Consider the following 25769-nt stretch of genomic DNA (forward strand, 5'->3'; position numbering starts at 1 on the left):
AAGGGTTAAAATAATTTTTAAAAAACTGTTTTAGGAAGGATATGTAGCAGCTGAAACTCTCATACATTACCATTGAACAGGCAAAATGGTACTGCCACTTTGGATAACAGTTTTGCGGTTTCTTGTTATAAACATACACTTATTACATGTGACTCAGTGATAGTGTTTGAATTATGTCCTGCAAAATGGTATGTTTAAGTCCTAACCTCCAGCACTCAGAATGTAACCTTTTTTTTTTTTTTTTTTGGAAATAGAGTCATTGCAGTATAAATAGTTAAAGATGGGATCATACTGGAGTAGGGAGTTCTTAATCCGGAAGGATTTGTGTTCTTAAGAGAGATACAGAGGAGAGATGGCCTTGTGAAGACAGAGACTTACAGAGAATGCCACATAATGACAAAGGAAGAGATTGTTTTTATACAGCTGCAAACCAAGGACTGCCAAGGATTCCCAGCAGTGGCAGAAGCTAAGAAAAAAACATGGAATGTTCTTTTCTAATGACTCTCCTAGATGATTCAGGAGAGCATGGCCCTACTGACACCTTGATTTCATACTTTTAGCCTCTAGAATTGTGAGAAAATACATTTCTATTGTTGTAAACCATCTAGTTTGTGATATTTTGATATGACAGTTTTGGGAAACCGGCAACCAGTAGTACCACTTCTAGGCATTTACTCAAGAGCAATGAAAACATGTTCACACAAAGATGTACTTGGATGTTTATATAGTTCTGGTTATAATAGTGAAGTACTGCAGACAACCCAGTGTCTATCATCTGAGCAATTGGGTGCTATATCCATGTAATAGAATGAACTATTGATAGACATAAACACACACCATGTATAAGTCTAAAAGCATTATGCTGTATAAAAGAATCCAGTAATAAAAGTCTATGCCCTTTATGTTTCTCCAATAACAGCATTTTAACAAAGGCGAAACTATACTAACAGAAAGCAGATCAGTGTTTACGAGGAGTAAGGAATAGGGACAGAGGACACTGACTTCAAAGGAACATGAGGAAACATTTTTGGGGTGGTGGAAATGTTCTATAGCATGGTTATAGTGATGTTACAGGACTGTATACATTTGTCTTACCAGTGTTTATTTCAAAATGGTGAATTTTATTGTAAATATACTTCAACAAAGCTGATTAAAAGCATTTGAAAAATACAGTAAATGGTTACATTGAAAATGTGATGAATATACTTTTAAATCAAAAAGTGGGTGCAGATGAGCATTCTGGCTCCTAGAGCAGCTGGGAGGGCAACTTATAACTAGAATGCCTGTGGTTGCCCAGGTGTCAAATGTAAAAACATTGTCTTAAGAGTGTACAGGGACTGGTGTGGTGGCTCACGCCTGTAATCGCAACACTTTGGGAGGCTGAGGTGGAAGGATTGCTTGAACTTAGGAGTTTGAGGCCAGCCACCAGTCTGGGCAACCTGATGAGACTCCCATCTCTACAAATAAAAATAAAAATAAAAATAAAATAAAATAAAATAAGCATACAAATGCTAATTTTGGCTATGATAAAATTTCTAATAGTGTCAATTCCAGAGTCAAAAAAAAATTCATCTCAATAACTTAGTAATGACAAAGACACTGATGTCTAAGAATTGAATAAAATTTTCATAAAATGTGATTATAGAGAAGACAGGGACTAGTGTGGTGGCTCATGCCTGTAATCTCAGCGCTTGGGATTTCGAGGTGGGCAGATTGCTTGAAGTCAGGAGTTTGAGACCATCCTGAGCAACATGGCAAGACTTCCATCTCTACAAAAAAAAATAACAAGTGTACAAATGCTAAGTTTGGTCATGATAAAATTTCTAATAGTGTCAGTTGCAAAGTCAAAAAATTCATCTCAATAATTTAATAATGACAAAGACACTGATGTCTAGGAGTTGAATAAAATTTTCATAAAATGTCATCCCATGGTATCCTTGGGGGATTGGTTCTGGGACTCCCACAGATACCAAAATCCTCAAAATACTCAAGTCCCTTGTATAAAATGGCGTACTGTTTGCATATAACCTATGTATATCTTCTGGTATACTTTCAATAATCTTTAGATTACTTATAATACCAAATACAATATAAATTCTATGTAAATAGTTGTTAAACTGTATTGGCTTTTTATTTGTATTATTTCTTATTAGTTTTTTTCTGCATATTTTCTGTTTGTGGTTGGTTGAATTTGTGAATGTAGAACCCATAGGTACAGAGGGCTGACTGTATTTATAATTTACTATATGGGGTGATTTTTAATATCTGTAGCTAAACTAATAAGTATTTGAAGTGGCCATTTGACTGTTTCCTTGACATTTCTAAAAATTTATATACTTAAATTGGGGAGGAAAATATGTTTGTGTTCTTCTTAGTGAGTAAATGGAAGATAGCTTTTTAGTCATATATTCATAGAACTTTCTGATTTACCCATTTAAGCAATTTTGATACATCCTTCTTTGTCCTTCCACGGGACATTGACCTGTCTCTAGTTCTGCACATATTACACTGTATTGCATTTAGCCTTTTCATAACAATAAATTCAATTAGATGGCATTTATTCCTTTTATCCCTACTACAGTGCCTGCCTTATGATTTACATAAAATAAATATTAGTGGATAGGAAATTTTTTTTATAAAGAATCATTTTTGTGCCACAGTGCAGTTTTCCGTGGTTGACATTCAGCAAGCATTTATTGAGCAACTGTTATGTGGAAAGCGTTATGCTGGCTGCTTTGGGATATGTGAAAGAACTATAACATCTAAACATGTAATGTTAGAATGAAATGTAATTTCTATTTACTATAAGGTATACTACAAAGTATAGGATTTCAGATGGATCATAGGTAAAGTACATATACTATAAGGTATATGTATTTTACTATACATATATACTATAAGGTATATGTATAAATACAAATACTATAAGGTATATTACAAATTACAGAGATTTCAGATGGATCATAGGTAAAAAATACTGGGAAAACAGTTTGATGACAAAATCACTTTTTAGTAGCTATGGTATTCAAAATAATCATAGTTTAAAATATCATTTAACAGTTTCTTGAATTTGTATAAAATCATTCTACTTACTGTCATATTGTTAGATCCAGAGAGTTAGACTGTGCAGTAAATGAGCTAGTTTTTACCTTAGAAGAGCAGAAGACTTGAAGTTTCATAAGTAGACTCTTAGAGCTCCCTTCTGATGCTTCAACACAATTCCTTTTCTCTAAAGAAATGCTTCAGGGCCGAGTGCAGTGGCTTACGCCTGTAATCCCAACACTTTGGGCGGCCAAGGCGGGCGGATCACGAGGTCAGGAGATCAAAACCACCCTGGCCAACATGATGAAACCCTGTCTACCAAAAATACGAAAATTAGCCGGGCGTGGCAGCGCGTGCTTGTAGTCCCAGCTACTCGAAGGGCTGAGGCAGGAGAATTGCTTGAACCTGGGAGGTAGAGGCTGCAGTGAGCCAAGATCATGCCACTGAGAGACAGAGAGAGACTCCGTCTCAAAAAAAAAAAAAAATGCCTTTTTTTTTTTAAGTCTTCATACAGAGTATCAAATAGCGCTTGAACCAAAGCCCTTTACCTCTCCTCGTACGGGCATCGAACATTAATAGAAGCTTAGAACGTAACGTACTACTTTTTATATAGATGATCAGTATAGATCTATTTTAATTGTTAAAATGGATGTCAGGGTTTTCTGTGAGCAGTGTGCAACGTAAGGATTTTTTTTTTTTTTTTTGAGATGGAGTCTCTCTTTGGTGCCCAGGCTAGAGTACAGTGGCACAACCTCGGCTCACTGCAACCTCTACTTCCCAGGTTCAAGCAATTCTCCTGCCTCAGCCTCCCCAGTAGCTGGGTTTACAGACACGCACCAGCATGCCAGGCTAATTTTTCTATTTTTAGTAGAGGTGGGATTTCACCATGTTGACCAGGCTGGTCTCAAACTCCTGACCTCATGATCCACCTGCCTCAGCCTCCCAAAGTTCTGGGATTACAGGCGTGATGTGGCACACTGCTCACAGAAACTGTGGTAATAAGCTTTTGTCAAATAGAAATTATGTTTTTGGCCAGTACTTTCATTAGGTGAATTGAATGACAGCCAAACCACTGTCAGGAGGCAGCGTGGTCTGGAAGAGCAGTGGAGTGTGAGTCAAAACACCTCATCCTTGCCATCAGGTGTGGAGAGTCATCTCAGCAGAGCGTAGTACTGTTGACTATAAACATTATGGTGATGCCTATCACCATAGACTGGAAAGCAAGTGGAAATGAGAATATAATTGTGGAGCCTTCTGCATTTGTCAAAACTAAGAAATTAATATTGGCAAATTAATATTAACTAAACTCCTGGCTTTATACCAGTTTTTTTCACTAATGTCCTTTTTGTTTCAGGATATCACATTGCATTTAATTGTCACATCTTTTAAGTCTACCTTATGCCCATCAGTCATTCTAAGCTTTCCAGATGTTTGAAAATTAATGTTTGCCTGTCTTAGGAATCAGAGAATATGTGCTGAGTATTGCTCAGTCTTTCCTTGTTAATTCAAGGGTATTGTGAAACATCAGTTAATATTCTGTGCCTTCAGGGGCTATTTACATGTTTGATGTTTTCTGATTTAACTTTAAGCGGCTGTGCTCTTCTGGTTAGACCCCCATCAGTGTGACCTAGTCAAAAAGCCAAACAGCAATCTGTACTAGAGTTCAAAAAGAGGGATAAGTCCGTTTTGGAATTAGGGAAGGCCTTCTATTTATTAATTGAATTCAGATAAAGAATATTGAAAGAGTCAGTAGTCATCAGGGAGGTAGGAAAGAATGGCATGAGCAAAGTCCTGAGAAGTTTTCTAAGGATGCCTGTGAAAGAGTGCCAAACTGGAAGTCATGGAACAGGTTAGAATTCAGGTTCTGCCACGTATTAGCTCTGGAGCCTTGAGCAAGCACCTGACCTCAGTTTCCTCATTTGTAAAACCAGAGACCCATAGTAAATGATATCTAAAGACCTGTCATTTCTAAACATCCATAATTGAGTCCCAGGTCAAATGTGCTAAGTATCTGGGTTGGAAGTAGTGATAAAGAAAATTACATAATAGTAGGAGCTGTCAACTTCACTGTAACTCCAAAGGCAGGTGCCATCACTTACGGATGGAGAAAAGTTGAGTAATTTGGACGTCACACATCTGGTAAATGCAACCAGATTTTAGATCTTGTGTGATTTCCAAGCCTTTTCAATACAATTTACTGCTTCCTCTCTATTGTTATAAGAGGGATTATTCAGAAGAACCTTCAGGATGTCTGGTGAGCAAGGAAGCTTAAAAGTCAAGTTTTATGCCTGTACAACTGGAAAAATAAATGAAAGTGCCATTTAAAAAAATTGTTTTTAATAGAAGTATAACAGATTGAGCATCTCTGATCTGAAATCTGAAATGCTTCAAGACCTGAAACTTTTTGAGTTCAAACATGATGCCACAAGTTAACCTGAACACATTTTTTCATTGTATCCATGGTATGTTCTGTTTTTTACTAAATACTTACATGTGATTAAATATAAGAAAATGAATGCTTACCAGTAGCATATAAATTCAAGAGTCAGGAATGATGGTGATGCCAGTCAACCAGATTGTCCACATGTGTGGAGAGTCATCTCAGCAGACCCTAGTACTGTTTACTATAAACATTATGGTGATGTCTACCCTAATTTAGACTGGAAAGCAAGTGGAAATGAGGATATAAAAGGAAATACATGTAGACATATTGTATACACATATACAAATTGTTTACACAATACGATTACTGCTGTGTATATATAGTTTTGTGATCTACTCTTCCCTCTTAATCTGTCATGAACATTTCTCCATGTCATTTAACAGTCTTCAAAATCTTGAATTTTTTTTCAGTGCCTACATCATGATTGATTGAAAACTGTAAGTGATTTAACCATTATCATTCAGTTGGACATTTAAGCTATTTTGAGTTTCCCTATTGTTATTTTGCTTTGAGCCTCCTTACACAAAAACTTTTATTCACATCTCTGTTTTTTGTCCTAGGATAGCTTCTTGGATGTGGGATTACTTGATCAAATGACTCTTGATACATGTGGCTAAGAATTTTTAAAAAGCTGTATTTCTCCTCTGATCTAGTGGTATTTGAGCATGACTATCCCTCCACATTTTTCCCAAGTACTACAATTTCTGATCTTTAGTAGGGCCAGGTTTTATGTTAAAGATAATTTTGATTTTGTTGAGTTTGAGGTGACGGTTGGTCGGAAAAGTATAATGTTCAATAAGTACTTAAAAAGTGAATAGTGCAAAATATACAGTGCTACTACTAAAGATTTAGAAACTGATTTTATGTAGTTTATATAAAACAGGATGAAATCTCTAAGCGATAAATAGGTATAGTTTGTATTATCTGTGGCACTGTGTATAGCAAGAAGGATGCCAAAGACAACTTCAGGGCAAACCCCGATCATAAGGGATAGAAGTGGGAAAAAAGAATGTTTAGTGGTAATGGAGAATACTAGAAGTGACAGAATGCAGGTTTACTTTAACAGGAGATTGTGTTTTCTGTAAGGCTTTATCTAAGGAAGATTCAGTTTTAACTTACTGTGTAGAAACTGCTTTTTGTAATTTCAAGATTTGTGACATAATTCCCCTATTATGCCCATATAATTTTTTATGTCACTAGATTAGTGTATTGATCTTCTTAATGTACCTTTTGCTATTTTGTATGCTTATAGATAACATAATTCCTAAAGTCCCTGTGAATGGTTCTTATGTTAACCACTATGTTCAAAAGTCTTAATTGCTCACTAGTTTCTGATTTAGTTTACTGTACTCTCCAGTAACTGTCCAGTTGTAGGAGTATTTTATGGCATAGTAGTCATATAATGTCAGTGGTACACTGGTTAATGTTCTAGAATTAATAATAATACATTTTATTTTCATATTTAGAATTTTCTAAATGTTAGAATTTAAAGTCAGAGAACTTACTAAATGTTTACATAGGATACTAAAATAAGATTTTACCTTTCTCTAATAGCATGCCTTATGTTTACGCTTTTAAGTCTGCTGCCTTATAAACAGAAAGAGAGGGAGAGAAATGGCAAGAAAGCATACAGCAGCAAGAGCTGAGAATCTTAAACTGTCATAATCTACTTTTTAAAGACAAATGTATAGGCAAAATTACTTGTGCTGTGTATGAGAAAGAAGATTGTAGAGACATTTTCTCATTTGATCAATTTTAAAAAACTGTTATATTATGCTGATTATCATTACAGCTTTTTGAGGTGGCGATGGGGAAGTTTTCCAAGGAGGCTAGCATGCCCCTGGCTGAGCCCAACTATTACCTTAATAAATTCACCACAATCTAAAGATGTTAATGAGTTTTGGCAGAAGTTATAATAGCTTCTTACATCTTTCTGCACAATAGGAGTAACAGTCACAGAGCCCAGGCAATTATGTCATATCTGAGGATTGGAATACTTTTCTTGTTTCCATTCTGTTTTTTCCCATTCTTTCTGCATATCTGCTCTCCTCGTCTCCAGTTGTTTTGAGTCATGGCTGAGCATTTTATCACCTGAGGAGTTTTTAAGCCTCTGTAAGCTCAGACCAAGCCCCAGACTAATACATCAGAATCTCTGAGGGGTGGGAGCTGGTATTGGGTAAGTTTTTAAACTCCACGGGTGATCACATTTGGCAGCCAAGGTTGGGACCCATGGTTTTAGATGTAGTAACCACATCAGTTAACTTAGTACCTCTTAAGAAGGTTGCTTATTAGAATAACCTGGGAGATTTTCTCCACACTGTTCCCTCCCGCCCACTTCCCTTATTACTTTAGTGAGCCAGTGTTAATTGATGGGAATATAGACATATCCTTGGATATGTTGGGACAGGAAAAAAAAAGACTAACAATTTGTTAAGTACTATTTTTCATACACTCTTTGGAATATAGTCTGCTTATTTAAGTGACTTTGTATTTATCCAGCATTATTTTATGTGGATAATTTTGTGTAGTTCAGTATTTGCATAATCACTGTGAGGGCAAGGACCTGGTATGTTCTGTTCATCACTGTATTTTCAGTACCCATTAGTGCCTGGTACATGGTAGGTAATCAGTAGATGTTAGAAGAGTGAATCAGTAACACTGAGTACCTCACATATGTGCCAACTATGTTATGAAGCTTTGTAATTACATTGTCCACCAAGGAAAAAGATCTTCCATAAAGCCAAAGATAAGCAGGAAATACATTTATTGAATTTTGAGTCTTTTGCAGGTCAGGGATTCTCTGTAGACATTAAGGTTTTGAACAAAAATGTAGCACAAAACACAAATACTTCTTGGTGGAAGATACATTTCCATACCTGCCCTCGTATATCAAACTGCAAAACATACAGAAAAAAACTAATGGAAAAACAGGTGCTTTTGGAGTCTGTATTTAGTTTAAACCTCATGATAAACTGTACTAAAGCTTGACACATTTATCAACTGTTAGTTGTATTTTACCTAATCATAGCCTGTCTTAAAGTTAAAGGCAGAAAATGAAAACAAGATGATCTGTCACATATGGTTAAGTTGTAATTCAGATTTACAATATATTGGTAAAATGGCTTCAATTTTGGATGAGCCCTTAAACTGTACAGTATGCAAAGAATGGGGGAGGGAAGATACCTAAGAAGGGTAAGTAGTCTTAGCCAAGATTTCTCAAAGCTCTTATTAATCTCATTTTTCAGAATTGGAAAATCTCTGTTGTCAGAGATCGCCAGTTTGGGGTTTGATAAGAAAGCATATTATAGAAATTACTCTGCCTACCTAAAATCCTTTCTGGTTTAGACTTTCTTCTGTAGTGCTTTTACAACACTGTTAGTGCTTCAGTCATCGCCCCAGTTTGGACTTACTGGGCCCCTGTCCCTCTTATTTTTCAAATTAAAACTTACACAGAAAACTATTCAGAGTGGAAAGAGTATACAGTGAAAATTGGGTTTCCTTTTCATTCCAGAGCACCACATCCTTCTTAGAGGTAACCACTGTTAGTATTTCCTTCTGTATTTTTACAGAAAGAATTAGTTCATATTGCCAGCATACACATGCAGATAGTTTTTGCAGTTTATTGGTATGATCCCCACATGACTAGATGATGTCTTTAGTTTCTAACACACTTTTCAAACCCAGCTTCTTTCCATATTTCTTCATGTAATTAATCTCTCCTCTGCTTTGTTTCCATTTGCTTTTTTGTTCCTCTTTTATACACCTGTCACAGATCTGACATGTGTTATTGGGACTTAGGTGTGGTGATCTCATCTCAGGCATCATCTCGCCTTTTTACTCTACTTTTTACCTAGTCTGGTGCATCCCACCTACAGGACATTAAGGACCTGTGTATCAAAGTCTCACAAATTTATATCTATAGGACCAGTCCCCTTTATCTTATTTGTCTGTCTCTTTGACATATTTATCTTTTGGATATCTCATAAACTTCTTAGTCCCAGTGTGTCCAAAACCAACTTTTTTTCAACATCCGCATCTTAGTTAATGTCATATACATTATCTCAGTCATACAGTCTGAAAACCATAAGCTATTCTTGATACCCCCCTTTTCCTCACTTGCCCTATTTCAAAACGTAAGTCTGGTTGATTTTTTTTTTCCTTCCTAAGTAACTCTCAAGTCCCTCCTCTTTGTCTCTGGTACCACCTTAGTCTAGCCTGTCATCATCTTTCACCCTCATTACTGCAGTGGTCCACCCACAGCTCCTCCAGGCCTCTTCCAGGCCATTTTCCACAGAGCAACCTGAGGAAGCTTTGCAAAATGTCCATATTAGTTTAACACTCCCCCTTTGTTGCTTAAAATCTTTTGATAGCTGCCTATTGCTTTTAATATAAAGACAAGTATCTCTCATGTAACGTTATAAGGTCCTGCCTAGATGTTGGTTACAGCTTCCCTCATCAGGTCCTGTTTCATTGTACTTCCCATGTTCCCTTTGCTTCTGCCACATTGTCCTTGCAGACCCTGCTCCTTGTTCCTAATAGCCTCAGGGCATTTGCATATGCTATGAATTCCTCTTTCCCAGCCCTTTCCTTTCACCTTCTCCTGATTAGCCCCCACTGGGGTATTTGAAGTAATCTAAGTATTGCTTCCTCTGACTCTTCCCTTACCTCTCTAACATTTCCCTGGCATTCAACAAAGAATACCTTGCCTTTGTAGCATTTTCTGTTTTCTGTTTTTTTGTTTTTTTGTGTGTGTGAGTTTATTTGATTAAGATTTATATCCTCAGCTAGGCTGAAATCTCCATTGTGTATTTAGTTCCTTGTACAGATTCCTAGCCCCAAATCGTAGACACTCAGTAACTCTGATGAATGAATGAATTTGTTTCCTTTATTGAATCTGACAAGTACTATATTTTGTATATTGTTAAAGCTTAAATACTTTTTTTGATTTCAAAGGAAATTCATAGGTTCACAAGGTACAGTATGGATTAATAAGCAATACTATTTCCTGGTTGGTTGTAATAGAGATTACATAAGAATTCACACATTTACCAAAAAGAGGTCATTCTTGGGAAGAGGAGTAGGCAGATAAAATCATTGGAACTGCTAGCACATACCTAGGTCTGCCCTTTTAGTTAGTAGAATTATTTTTCTATATTATTTCTCCAGCCACTCCCCTCACCCTAATTATCTGTATTATAGCTTTCCCTAATTGTGAACTCCTAAATGCTTTCAACCTAAATAAATATAATTCTTTCTAAAACACTCAGGAATAATAACTGTTCACTTACAAACAGCTTTTGAAGTTTGGAAAGCAATATAGAGATATGGCTTTCCTTTAGAAAAACATTACAAAAGCCACCTATATTCTCTGCCTAGTTCACAGATGCCCATTTAGCATTTGATGTACTTCATATAATTAAATTTGTTCTGCATCCTAAGGATATTCCTAAGCCCCAGCCGCCTTGATAAGGTTGTTAAAATGAACAACTCATTGCTAAGATTACCTTTTCTCCCTCTCTTGGGCAGTGAAGATAGAACTCAGCTGAGAGAGGGAATAGAGGCGATTAGGAGAAGAAAGAGTGGTGGGTTGAGATTTCTGGAGATTTCAGCCGAGGGAGTAGAGAAGCTTCACAGGATAAATATATTCTTTATGTCATCATTAGCAGAGAAGTCAAGGATCTTCTGGACAGAGCAACTTTTTGAGTGTAGGTATTTTAGCTAAGTCGGATATTATACACCACAATCAATGTAAATATAAAAAGCAAGAGATTTAAGTGTTTAAGTGTGAAATTGTGACCACAATATTAGTGAAAGACAGTATACTTATAGATGTTGATGTTTAATTTCACCATACCCACAGTTTATTCTGGCATCCCAGTGCTTGGTCCATAGTAGTTATTTACAATGTTGTTTAACTGACTGGACTTGGATGTGTGTGTGTGTTTTTAATTATTTCACCTTGTGTATGGTTTTACTTTTAGAAATGTTTTCACCTATGTTTATATAAGTGTACAGTACTTTGCAATGAAAAATAATTGTACCAGAATTCTTCTCTTACAAAGCGTTTCTTCTGATTATACACAATAGATATGACTGCATTTGGATGATGAATGTCATAATAGGCCTTAAGATAGACAAAGCGCAAGCTTTATAGTAGCAGTTTTGAAGAAAGACTATATGGTAATTACTAGATCAGTAAAGCATTATTGCATTATCTGTGCAGTTAGAAGCCCTTAGGCGAAGCCATAAATATTTTTTTTTACTTCTGCTAGAAATAGTTATTAATTCTTTAATGAAGATGGTTTTGCAGACTGAATTTATGTGTATGTATATAGCATGCACACTCAGCTATTTTATTTTTGTGTTCAATCTAATTCCTTTAAAGAAAAGACTATGAAAATACTACTATTCTGTAGACCATGTGATAAGGTTGTTAGGGCTGGACAGAAAGAAAAAATATGTTTATTTGCCATACGCTCAATATATGAAACGAAGACTAGGTTTCAAAAATCATACTTGCATGCATCACAGTAATTTACAAAAGGGCCAAGAAGTTACACAAGCATTTGTAGTTATTTATGTAAAAGACGTGAAGCTGATAAGGGATGGTTCAAAAACTTACAAATCAGAATCTGCTTAATACAAATTTTAGGAAAAGAATCCACTTCTTTGCAAGGCAGGGCTCTGATCACTATTTTCTGAACAGTTATTGAAGGTGTGGGTTACATGCTAGTATAGATTTTTAATGCAAATGACTGTATTTGTTTTGAAGGTGATACCTTGTGGGTTTTCTTCTAGTCTTTCAAAACTTGAATTTCATATCATTTTGTTTTTCCTTCCATCCCCACATTCTAAGTGCTAAACATAAAAAGGCTCTAAAACTCATGTTGTCACCTGCTGTTCTGTTCAACAGGATTCTCTTCAGACATATAATCCTAAAGTTTGAGAGGAACTCTTGGACACTTAAAACAGAGATGTAACAAAGGATTAATAATCCAAATTATATGAAGCATTTAAAAGTCTATAGAATAGAAGCCATTACAGAATCACCTTTAGTACGTGATTAGATACCTTTATTTCTGAATCTGTTTACATTTTATTTTTGGCAGGTGCTGGGTAATTAAAAATATTTGTATGGATTTATTGCTTTAAAATTTGTGATGAAGACATTTTAGAAGAGAATCTTAGCTCTGCATATATGACCCTAGGCAAGTCACTTAACCTTTCTGGCTCGTTTTCTCATCTATGAAACTGTGATAAAAAATACTTGAACAGGATTACTACTATCGAGTTAGATGTGATATAAAGCACCTGGCATAGAGTGGGCACTCCATAAAATGTTATTTCTTTCTTTAGTTATGTTAATAGTAAAATAGAGCTCTGTTGTACTTTGAAACTTCCTTTTTTGTTTCAGCATACAGTAGTAGGTAAGACTTGAGTAATAATCCAATAATCCTTTCATATATTCTAGCTTGAACATATTTTTTAAAGGAAGTAAAACTATATATAGTTGAAGTTTCTTTATACTTTCTTCCCAGTCTCATTCTTTTTCCTTCCTGCCCAGAGGCAATAACTATTCTGTATGTTTTGGTCCATGATTTCCATATACGTTTTCATACTTTCACTGTGTGTGTATGTATGCATTCATAAACAATATGTGGGATTTTTTTAATGTTTTTTTTTTAAATGTGAATAAATGGTATTCAATTACGTGTTTAATCCTACAACTTAACTTTTTTCACTGAGCATTATTTTTGAGATCTATCTCTTGCTGAAAAATTTAGGTCATTCATTTTAATTGCTGTGTAATTATCTGTTTCCTTATTGGTAGACATAATGGTTTTATGCAGTTTTTTCATTATTTTAAACAATGCTAGGTTGGATATCTTCGTATTAATAGTCTTCTTAGAACTCAGGTCTGCTTATTGATTCGCACCTTAATCCCTGAAATGTGTTTTACTGACCTACACATGTTTGTAATGAACTTACTTATAAATGAACTTATTTATAATCTTAATTATGTAACTCATTCCAGTCTGTTCTAAAGATTGGTCTAGTTTAAGGGCTCCTCTTTCTAATCTCCCCTACTCCCATTACTCATACTGAGATGCTAACTTGATAACCTCATTGTGGGAAAAGTCATATCAACATTAGGAACAGTTATTGCTTATTTTGGTGATATTAATAGTGATTGATTTTAATTTTCAATATTACGCATTTTAAGTATACCAGTTCTAAAGTATACTTTTGCAGTAGAATATGTGTGCAAATTCTTATGACTATTAAAATACTTAGTCCAACCTAATGGAGTAACCTTTTGTATGTAATTTCTTTTTAAATATGTGTTTATAGTGAATACATGAGCTGGTTTTATAATTACTATTCTCTATGTTTTCTAGACTGCTTCTTTTTTATGCAGTATGGCATCATATCTAAAATTTTGTATCTCTGTTTTTAAGTAAAAAATACATTTTCCAAATAAAATTATTTTGTATAGAGCCTGCAGACACTAGATACATTTCTGAATCACTGAAATATTTCCATATAGTTTGGTACAATGTAAAAGTTATGTGATTTAACTTAATTATGACTGAATCATGGTGCTGAAATGCCTCCTTTCATTAGCCATATTATTAATCTGAGTGAATCTTATCTAGTTGTTAAGGTTGAGAAAAGAAAGGTGGCTGACACAGCCACATCCTATAAGAAAATGTAATGCTTAAATTACAGTCATTAAGGTGTAACTAATTCTCCCATTTAGTTAGGATGTTGGTGATGTCAAGAATTAATTAAAATACTTCGCAGGGGTGTCCGGGGAAAGAATACAGTCAGAGGTTCTTGAAGTTTCTGTTTCCGGTTAGGCCAGTAAAGCCCCGTCCTCATCCTCTTTTTCTTTTGTCACTAGAGACAGAAACTAAAAACCACGGCTTGGCCGGGCGCGGTGGCTCAAGCCTGTAATCCCAGCACTTTGGGAGGCCGAGACGGGCGGATCATGAGGTCAGGAGATCGAGACCATCCTGGCTAACACGGTGAAACCCCGTCTCTACTAAAAAAAATACAAAAAACTAGCCGGGCGAAGTGGTGGGCACCTGTAGTCCCAGCTACTCAGGAGGCTGAGGCAGGAGAATGGCGTGAACCCAGGAGGCGGAGCTTGCAATGAGCTGAGATCATGCCACTGCACTCCAGCCTGGGTGACAGAGTGAGACTCTGTTTCAAAAAAAAAAAAAAAAAAAAAAAAAAAAACCATGGCTTTAGGCTGGTAAAAGCATAAAACAAAACAACAATAGCAGCACAACAATAACAGCAAAAATAAGGCAGGTTGGACAAATTTGCTAGAGTCTGTGTGGCATTTAAGTATCTTCGTTAACCTGTTTAAGGTATATGCTTACTGCTTTTCAGAAATTTTGAATTTTAAAAATATCTGGAAATGGTTGAGTATCATTGAGAACACCTGACTTTCACACATTAATTTAACACCACCAACATTGGCTAGTCCTTTTTATTATCTAGTAATAGCCACAGAAATACTCCTTTCCTGCTTACCTCCCAGTTTGTAGTTGCTAATCATATCAAGACCTAGTTCTTAATCACTTTTGCTAAAAGGTGTGCCCACTCTTAAGGCCAGGGGTAGATTCCTTGTTTTATTTTCTTTGTTCTGCTTCTTCTGCCTCTGCTTTCCAAGAGAGTCTCCGTTTTCCTATCTGCTGTGAAATGCTTGCTGGTCACTTTTCTACCTTGGTTTTCTTTTATCCTTACCTCCCTTTTATCTGGCCTATTGGTGGACTTTCCATGTGCCTCTCTGTGCACAGGACACCTCGCCATCGCTTTTACAGTGCTGTTCCTTCTTAGTCATTTGTTAGTCATTTCAGCACCCTTTAAGTCTCCAGGAATAATCTTTTTCTTTTCCTCTCATTCTTTTGTGACCAGAATTTCCTTATTTTTACATCTCTTTTCTCCTTGGTTTATAAAGATATGTTTGAAAGAGTAGGAAAAGATCAGAGGCCAGAGTGAATACCTGCCAACTACATGAACTTTGAGAGCCAGAGTGATCAATTTAAAGGCACTCTGGGTTACGTATTTTTAAAATGTCTAACTATATATCATACTTTTCAGTATTTTTCACTGCAGATATACAGTACCTTATTTAATGTTATGGAAGAAATTGTTTAAGTAAATTTTGTGGACCAGGATTTAAACCACCTTAGTTCTGTGGTCAAAATGTGTTTCAAGTTCCAAAATACCTGATTTCAAAACAAATTTTTGGAACATACTCATTTATAAAAGTTAGTAAATCTTTTTGTAAACCAGTACTTAGAGAAACACAGACTTCTTATTTTAATATATAAATATTTGCTTGTTCTAAACTTTATTTGTATTTTTTAAAATAATAGCTTTTTCTGGGCAGTTTTAAGTTCATAGCGAAATTGAGTGAAAACTCCTTGTCTCTCTGCCCCTGCACAGACACACAATCATCCCTGCTATTATTGTCCCACACTACAGTGGTATAGTTGTTCCATTCCAATCAATAAACCTACATTGATATATCATTATCATGCAGAGTCCCTAGTTTTCATCATGGTTCACTCTTGATGTTGTACATTTTATGGATTGTTACACATACATAATGACATACCCGCCATGTCATACCATACTGAATAGTTTCACTACTTTAAAGATCTTCCGTGCTGTGCCTCTTCATCCCTTCCACCCCACTAACCCCTGGCAACCACTGATATTTTTACTGTTTCTGTAGTTTTGCCTCCAGAATGTCATGTAGATGGAGTCGTACAGTATGTAGCCTTTTCATATTGGGTTCTCCTCCTGAGTAATATGCATTTAAGTTTCATCCATGTCTTTTCATGGCTTGATAGCTCATTTCTTTTTAGCACTGAATAATATTTTGTTGTCTGGAGGTACCACAGTTTATATATCCATTCACCTACTGAAGTACATCTTGATCACCTTCAAGATTTGGCAGTTATGAATCAAACTGCTTTTCACATCTGCATGCAGGATTTTGAGTGGACATAAGTTTTCAGTCATTTGAGTAAATACCCAGGACTGTGATTGCTGGATCTTATGGTAAGGTATGTTTATGTTTATAAGAAAATTGCCAAACACTCTTCCAAAGTGGACATCCAGATGCGTAAAAATGAATCTAAATATTTGTATTTCCTGTACCATGTTCTGTTCTCCACTAGCAACGGATGAGAGTTCCTATTACTCCACATTTTCATCAGCATTTGTTGTTAGTGTTTTAGATTTTGGCCATTCTGATAGTTGTGTAGTGGTATGTTTTTCTTGTTTTAACTTGAAATTCCTTAATGACATTAGGTTGAACAGGTTTTCGTATGCTTACTTGCCATCTGTTTATCTTTGGTGTGAGGTATCTGTTCAGGTATTTTGCCCATTTTATAATCAGGTTGTTCATTTTCTTGAGTTTTAATGGTACATTGTATATTTTTGATAATAGTTCTTTTGCAAATAACTTCTCCAAGACTGTTGCCTGTCGTCTTCTCATGACATAGTCTTGCAGAGCAAAAACAATCTAGGCTGCAGTTACAGATGTGGAAGTTAAGAGCATATTGGTGCTATTGGGAGCCATAAAACTGCATGAGATAACCAAAACAGTACAGGTAGGTAGAAAAGAGAAGAGGTGTAAGGTCTTAGCTCTGGAGGACTGACAGTATTTAAAGTTTAGGGAGATAAGGAATAGGAATAGAGAGTGAGAAGGGGCCAGGAAATGCAGGAAAACTAACAAAGTATGTTATTCTGGGAATTAAAGAGAAAGTGTATCAAAGATGATGTGATTGGCTGTGTCAGATGTTGCTGGACTAATCAAATAATGTGAAGACTGAGATATGATCATTGGGTGTAGTGATGAGGTCACTGGTGACCTTGGATGAGAGCTGTTTCAGTGGAGCAGTGGGAGGAAATGCCTGTTTGGAATGAGATCAAGTGATAACAGAGGAGAGAAACTGAAGATAGGAGGTGTAATAAGATTTCCAGGAGTTTTGCTGCAAAGGAAAGATGATTGAGATGGAAGCTGGAAGGGATAGAGAAATGGAGATTTAAAAAAATAATAATAAAGTTGGGAGAAATGGCATTGTTGGATTCTTGTTGGTATCACTCACCAGAGAAGGAAAAATGGATGATTCAAGACAGTGAAAGAGGCAGAGAGAGTGTCAATCAGCTGTTAGCCTCTAATATGGTTTTTTAAATTACAGTGGACTCAGCTCTGCAGCTGCTCATGTCCCTTCCTGACGCCTTCCCATCTTATCCCATGTTTTGTCTAACAGATGGTACATCTATGAGAATGAAAAGAGACCCCTAACTCCAGATAGGTAGCTAAAACTACCTGGATTTTAGGACTGGATTTTAGCCCTCACTTGCCCTAAGCTAGGTATGTTTGGGTACAGCAAAGTAATCACACTACCATAGATTCTCTGCTTAGTCTACTCTGAGACAATAGGAAAAATTATTTACTATCCTGCTGTAGTAGTTAAATGTACACTTTGTCCTATAGTTAAATGTACGCTTTGTCCTATGGCAAACAGCTTGATAAGTGAAAAGAGAGCACATTTAAGAACTAAGAATTTGGTGTGGGAATCCAAGCTTTTCTACCAACTGGCAGTAAAATATATTTGAGGAGAGTTTAAGGCATATGAGTCGTCTTACCGACAAGTAATTATGAGTTTAGATTTTATTTGAACTATCTAAAGTAATGGTGTTAAGCACAATGCACCAAAATGTAACTGAGACTTAGTAGCACCTAGGACTCAGATCTTGGTTTTTCTGACAACGTGCCCATTGAAAGGAACCCTGGCTCTTTGGGAAAATGGCTGATTCCAAGGATGGGATTCCTTATGCCAAAGGAAGGAAATGCTTAAAAAAAAAAAAAAAAAAAAAAGCTCACATGTTGCAAGGCTATAGGAGTCATTTTGAAAGGGTTCTCCATTGGCCAAGCCTGCGATAATTTGGGCATCAAAATAATTAAAGGCATTAATGACTTACAAAGCATTGGGAAAAAATGAGACCATACCAATGATACTTACTTCTGTACATACGTACAGGCAGTAGAAAGGGCTCAAGGGGTAACTGTTAAGTGTAGAGAAAGTTCTAGAATTGGAAAATCATGATTTTATTGCTGTAACAGAATACCTGAGACTGAGTAGGTTATAGGGAAAAGAGGTTTATTTGGTTCACCTGATGGGCGTCTGCATCTGGTGAGGGCCTCAGGCTGCTTCAGCTTGCTGTGGAAGGGCAAGCATCAAATGCAAAGAGATCACAAAGCAAGAGAGGAAGGAAGAAAGAGAAACCAAGGAAAGCCACCCTTTTTAACAGTGAGTTCTCTTGGGAACTAATTCATTTTTGCTAGAGTGAGGACTCCACTCCTGAGGGAGGGCATTAATTTATTCATGAGGGATCTAACCCTCTGACCCAGACACTTCCCAACATTGCCACATTTGGGGGTCAGATTTCAACATGAGTTTTAGCAGGGACAAATCAAACCATGGCAATCACAAATGGATGCTTAATATTGGGAAGAAATTTTGATGAGAAGCGGGATATTTGCCTGGTCTTAAAGTGTCTGTCCAAAGATCGCTTATTGGTTGCAGGGAACAAATAGTAACTAAACAGTAGGAAAATTGGATAGCGCTGTGTCTGGATGATGAAACTTAACATCACCAATGAGGTACAGGTAGATGCTGTGTGCGTCCAAATGTGATACCATGAGAAGGACACATCACTTACATACTATTTCAGCCAGAAATGCATTACATGAATCAAATCATGACGAAACATGGAAAGCTCAAAATGATGAGCATTTTAAAAAAAGAAGACTAGATTCTGCAAAAAATGTTAATGTTACAAAAGTTAAAGAAAGGCGGAAAGGACCCATATTAAAGGAGAATAAAGACACGGGAAATACATGGTTCCAAGACTGGGTCCTGCATCCGGAGAAAAATTAATTTTTTAAAAGGGTATTACAGAATCAGTTGACAACATTATAATACAAATGGCAGTTTAAAGAATTGTATTAATATATTTACTGAAATTGTAACTGTATTGTGATTTATAGGAGATTATTTTTAGGAAATGCATGCTGAAGTGTTTATGGGGAAAAGGCCATAAAGTGTGCAACTTTCAAATGACTGAGAAAAAAGCGTCTCTGTGTGCATGCTTGCAGGTTAAGAGGGGTGTGTGTTTCGGGGAGAGAGAGGAGCAAATGGGGCAGAGCAGAATGCTAATGGAGACTGGGTAAAGTTATACCGATTTTCTTTGTACTTTTCTTGCATTTCCTCTCTAAGTTTGTAATATTTCCAAATAAGTTCTTACACACATGCACATGCAAACACATTGGGGCTTATTTCTTTTATACTTATTTCACTTCTTATTGCTCTAGATTACTAATTTACCTTTAACACTTCCCTGGTTTTAGGATATTAACATGAATTGCTAATATATGTACATACTGATTTTTAATTTCTTTTAAATAGTGCTGGGCCTAAAGGAGATAACATTTATGAATGGAGATCAACTATACTTGGTCCACCGGGTTCTGTATATGAAGGTGGTGTGTTTTTTCTGGATATCACATTTTCATCAGATTATCCATTTAAGCCACCAAAGGTAAGAAGCTAGAAGTGCATTCTTTAATATTTAATCCTCCTTCTCTAAATTTAATTGGTTATTCTAAAACTTAAATGTGTATTGATGCAATTATTTTGATTTCATTGCTTTTCATGGATTGATATGGAAAATTTCATGTAATCAAGAATTTTAAAACTGGAAGTAATTGACTCCTTTCACAAATAATTTGTAATAAGCAGAAAGAGTTTAATTCTTAATTGTAAATAAAACTATACCTTGCATCTCAGTAAAGCAGGTAAATTTTATCCTTATAAGGGAAAATATCCTATGAACCTTCATTAATACCTTAATTAATAATACCTTAATTAACTATTAAGGTATTAATGAAGATATTTATTAGGATAAAAAGTAAAACTGACAGCTTCCAGAAAGAAGTGTTTAATAATGTGAATTTTGTGCTATTCTGAATACCTTATCTTTATAGATAAGCAAAAACTTCATAGCCAAGAAGAGGGAAATGAATAATATTTAGTAAACTCATTTTGTACCTTCTGTGGGTATGATGTAGTAATGGAAACAGAATGCCTCAGTTTTGTTGGCTCTGAGTTCATTTGAAGTATGAATTAGATGGATAACAGAGAACGGGGTGAGTTGTGCCTTGTAATGACCGTCAACTTTGCAAAGTTTAAACGTAACAGTTACTTGAATGGCTCCCTCCCCTAACTTCTGTTTCTACAGTGGTCAAGTCAGCAGGTAAAAACCACTGGAATTAAGCATGAGCATTATTATGCTCTTGTTACAGAGATATCTGAGATACTAGAGGAAAGTATATTTTCAAGTCCATAGCCCTTAACTACGGTGAAATGTTTTTCTTTCCAACGTGGTAACTTTTGTTCTCTATACTAAAGTTTATGTTGCAATTTATACCATTTAAAATTTATGTAGCCTGTGTGTATGTGCACATAAACAGATTTATTTTGTGAATAAAAGAGGGTTATTTCTCAGTAATGAATCGTCTAACAAGGTAGCAAGAGTTCCATCTAGTGGTATTTACCCCAAACCGCAGACACCGTTTACTCTCAGTTACAGCTGTTAGTGTTTAAAGTGCTTTAACCATGTGATCCCATCAGAATGTAAGATCTTGAAATTATTTTTGCATATGGGGAAGATTAATTGAAGAAAAAGGCTCAAGTTTTTCTGACACCTTTTAATGGAAAATGGAAATTGACTATTATAAGAATTTCACAGTATATAGTACTGTATATGATTTGCCAATAATTTTGATTAATATAATGATTATAAATTTAGCATGTTAGTTTTTTGCTGAAATTGCCATATATTAAATTTCTAATTCTTTAGTGTTAGTTCGCTCTGTTGCTAAGATATACAGTATTAACCATTATTAAGATCTGTAGTTGGACAAGTGAAAAATGATTTCTGGTATGATCTTGGTATTTGGAACAATTATTTCTCTACAATGCTAAATCTTTTTGAAGTTTGGAAAAAATGTTGAGCTTCTTGAAGGATAATAAATATTTAATAGAAATCCGTTCATGAATGCTACTCTGTTCAGTAGTTATAACTGAAAATGTATTTGTAAATCACATGTGTATTGAGTAGTAATGTCTGATCTGAACATAAATTATTTCTATATTCTAGAACAGCATTAATGGAAATATAGTAAAATCTACATGTATAATTTTAAATGTCCTAATAGCTACATAAAACGTAAAAACCAGAATTTTAGTACTATATTAGTTAACCCAACATATTCAGAATATTGTCATTTCAACATGTAATCAGTGTAAGAGTATTGTTAATGAAATCTTACACATTTTCTTTTTGGTGCTAACTCTTTGAAATCTGGTATTTATTTTACAACACTTTCAGTTTGTTTCAATTCACTTTGCCACAATTTAAGAGCTGTATATGCACATGTAGCTAGTATATGCTGTATTGGTTAGAGCAGTTCTGGAAGGGCATTCCCTCTTCCTCCCCCACTAAACTAGTGTGGTGCCCCCCCACCCCCTCCCCATCATGCATTCTTTTCAGAAAGACACTTTTGAGAGCATTTAATGTTTTCTTCCCAGATTCCACTTTTGTGCCCACAGTACACTGCTAGTTTCAAATGATCAGAAATTGTTTTTTTTCTCGGCAACTCCAATTATGAATTAACTATCCAATTAGTGTTTGTGATTGTTTTGAGACTTGGCAGTGTTTGTTCTTATGATTTATCTTCTTCTCTCACACATTTCAGGGATATATTAGTTTCCTTTAACCAGTAGCTTAAAACCTTGCTTATTTTATTTTAATATTTTAGTCTAACAAGACAGTGAACCAGCTGTAGAAATAAAAGGCTAAGAAACAGAAAGGCAGGTAGTGTAAATGATTTTACCAACCTTCTTCTAAATCCTCCAGTATTTTCTAACGTTTGGTAGGAAATTAGCTGAATTGATACTGACCTTTTCTACTAAGAAACTGATACAACTTTTATGTTTTAAAAAAAATCTTCATCAGTTCCTCTTACCTTTGGCACCAAAACATTTCTCTTCCTCACTTTCTGTCTTTATGTGTGTGTACACACACAGTTGTATATGATGTGAGTGTGTATGTAAACACATGTACCCACACACAGATAGAATTACTGTATCAGTTATTTAAGTATAACTGATCAATTCCTTACTTTAGTTCTTTCTATACAGGGTAAAAATAAAAATTTCAACTGAGTCAAAACCATTTAATTCTGTTATTAAACCTAATCTAAGGTTAGCTCCAGTCAGATAATTTAGTATCTTCTATGATATATTACCCTTCATTTTTTTCTAGTATTTTAGTTGGTAATATAGCATTCATTTTCCTTCTGTTTTTAATGTGACTGTGCTTAGGTTACTTTCCGCACCAGAATTTATCACTGCAACATCAACAGTCAGGGAGTCATCTGTCTGGACATCCTTAAAGACAACTGGAGTCCCGCTTTGACTATTTCAAAAGTTTTGCTGTCTATTTGTTCCCTTTTGACAGACTGCAACCCTGGTAAGCAAATCTTTATTAACACAAAAACCAGTGCTTTTTTTTTTTTTTTTTTTTTTTTTTTTTTAGTTAGTTTTAAATGTAGATTGAGAGGTAAATGTCATTGATAGAAAGATCTCCGTAAAACAGTTTGTAAGGAAATTACCAGTGCCATTTGAAGTAGACTAGGCCAAAAGTTTCTCAATACCTTCATTTAATTTGTTAATGGCATACCACTCTATAATTATTTTGTCACCATCATTAATGGAATCTCTACTTTTAAAACTATTTAGGTGCACAGACCACTTCTAACAAGAGTAAACCAATGTCTCTGAAACCAGTGCCTCCTTTTCCTGCTCCTTCCATTCTGCGATATGCTTTTAGGCAACTACTTTAATAATAGAGAGCTTCTTGTTCTCCCTTCCTTTTTGAATTAATTAGTTATATTAGGTGTAGTAGTAATGAATATTAAAATGATAGCCAATGAGAATTGAACTAGATTATGATTGTATAAACTCAGATAAAATCATTTGTGTATAATTCATAACTTTAAAAAATGCCTGCCACATGTGAACTTCAGAAACTTGAGTGGCTGACTTGATAAAATGATGTTTAGACCTGAAATTTCACACATTTTGTTTTGCTATGTGACCTTTTTTTTTAAGTTGACTTACTTTTTCTGAATATTTGATAAGTCACTGAAAACTGTTACTGTTGTTACCTTGTGCTTGGTAGAGATACATATGCAATAGATAGAGACAGATGGATATTCATTGTTGTATCATTTATTAGAGTATTGGAAACAACCTCAATGCCCATTAATTGATGTAACTTTTTAAAAGAATGTGACAACTCTATATGAACTCATAGAGAAATATCTTCAAGATATATTAAGTATAAAAGGCACTGGAAAAAATACATATATACAACATAGTATTCTAAATGGTTGTCAATGCATGTAAGAACTCTGGAAAGTAATGTTGTAAATGGGCAAAAGTTGTTTGCCAGGGAAAGAAACTTCTGAGTAGTTGGAGTCAGGAAGGAAGAGAGTTTTTTTACTGGCTATGGTTTGGTGCAATTCAAATATTGTACCATATGTACATATTTTTTTCTTTTTAAACATCAAAATAAAAATTTATATCAGGTTCACTCTCTAGTTCAGAATTCTACTTAAAACAAAATGGCAAGTAGGGTTTCAAGTGGAAATATAGATAGTGATTAGAGTCATATCAGGCACAGAATGAAGGAAGCATTGTATTTGAAATAGCATGGTATCATAAGACTGGGGTTTTACTTAAAAATTACCATTTTTGAACTATTCATAAGCAGAAATATAACCTCCTAGTATACTTTCATTGTTGAATGAAAGGCCAAAATTATAAAATAGTTTTTGTATATTAAAGACCTGTATCTTTCATAAAAGTCAAATCTAACTATTTTTATATATAGCTCAAAATTCGTTGTTGTTGTTGTTGTTGTTGTTGTTGTTGTTTTGCTGAAGGGGGCTTTCCTAACTTGAATATTAAAATATACATATGATCATGTTACTTTAAATTTTTTCTTTTGAAAATCTAGCTATTATATATGAAGATACTGCTGAAAAGTAAGCATTTCATTTTAATAGAATATTAGAACTATACCTTGAAGAAGATACCACAAAATAGCTTTTAATGTTCTTTCCACTTTTCCAGCGGATCCTCTGGTTGGAAGCATAGCCACTCAGTATTTGACCAACAGAGCAGAACACGACAGGATAGCCAGACAGTGGACCAAGAGATACGCAACATAATTCACATAATTTGTATGCAGTGTGAAGGAGCAGAAGGCATCTTCTCACTGTGCTGCAAATCTTTATAGCCTTTACAATACGGACTTCTGTGTATATGTTATACTGATTCTACTCTGCTTTTATCCTTTGGAGCCTGGGAGACTCCCCAAAAAGGTAAATGCTATCAAGAGTAGAACTTTGTAGCTGTAGATTAGTTATGTTTAAAACGCCTACTTGCAAGTGTTGCTTCTTTGGGATATCAAAATGTATTTTGTGATGTACTAAGGATACTGGTCCTGAAGTCTACCAAATATTATAGTGCATTTTAGCCTAATTCATTATCTGTATGAAGTTATAAAAGTAGCTGTAGATGACTAGGAATTATGTCATTTGTATTAAACCCAGATCTATTTCTGAGTATGTGGTTCATGCTGTTGTGAAAAATGTTTTACCTTTTACCTTTGTCAGTTTGTAATGAGAGGATTTCCTTTTACCCTTTGTAGCTCAGAGAGCACCTGATGTATCATCTCAAACACAATAAACATGCTCCTGAAGGCATAGTTTCCTGTCGTAATATTTTAAGTCAGTCTTGTTAGAAGGTGTGTCTGAGATGATTGTTGATGAAATAAAAATGCGTCTATGAAGATTACTAAAGACTAGCACAAATAAACCAATTCTTAAATTGAAAACATTTAAAGTCCTATTAAATGCGTAGATATTTTTTCCTTTGTTATTGAAAGAATGACCGTAAATAATCAAAAGTGGATTTGAACCCATTGGTCTTCAACACATAAAGCTGTACTTTGGTAATATGATGTTTAAGTCAAAATGCGTCAGGTAATGTCTTATGGAACATGTTGCTTCCAGATTGGTGATTTTTGTTCAGCATTGGGCAGTATTGTTAGATGGTAA

General features: G+C 35.2%; 1 protein-coding gene across 2 annotated transcripts in view; it reads left to right on the forward strand.

Moving 5' to 3' along the window:
• The window catches only part of UBE2E3 (ubiquitin conjugating enzyme E2 E3), an 83326-nt gene extending 57909 nt beyond the window's left edge, over window positions 1–25417 (forward strand). For both annotated transcript variants that reach the window (XM_023212355.2, XM_023212356.2), the window contains exons 4-6: window positions 19987–20119; window positions 22966–23113; window positions 24781–25417. In XM_023212355.2, the coding sequence (XP_023068123.1) occupies window positions 19987–20119; window positions 22966–23113; window positions 24781–24878 (379 nt within the window). In that variant the 3' untranslated portion in view covers window positions 24879–25417. The remainder of the gene's footprint in view (window positions 1–19986; window positions 20120–22965; window positions 23114–24780) is intronic.
• The last annotated feature ends 352 nt before the right edge of the window (window positions 25418–25769 follow it).

This window comes from Piliocolobus tephrosceles, chromosome 11 (assembly GCF_002776525.5).
Source record: "Piliocolobus tephrosceles isolate RC106 chromosome 11, ASM277652v3, whole genome shotgun sequence".
Classification (NCBI taxonomy): Eukaryota; Metazoa; Chordata; class Mammalia; order Primates; family Cercopithecidae; genus Piliocolobus; species Piliocolobus tephrosceles.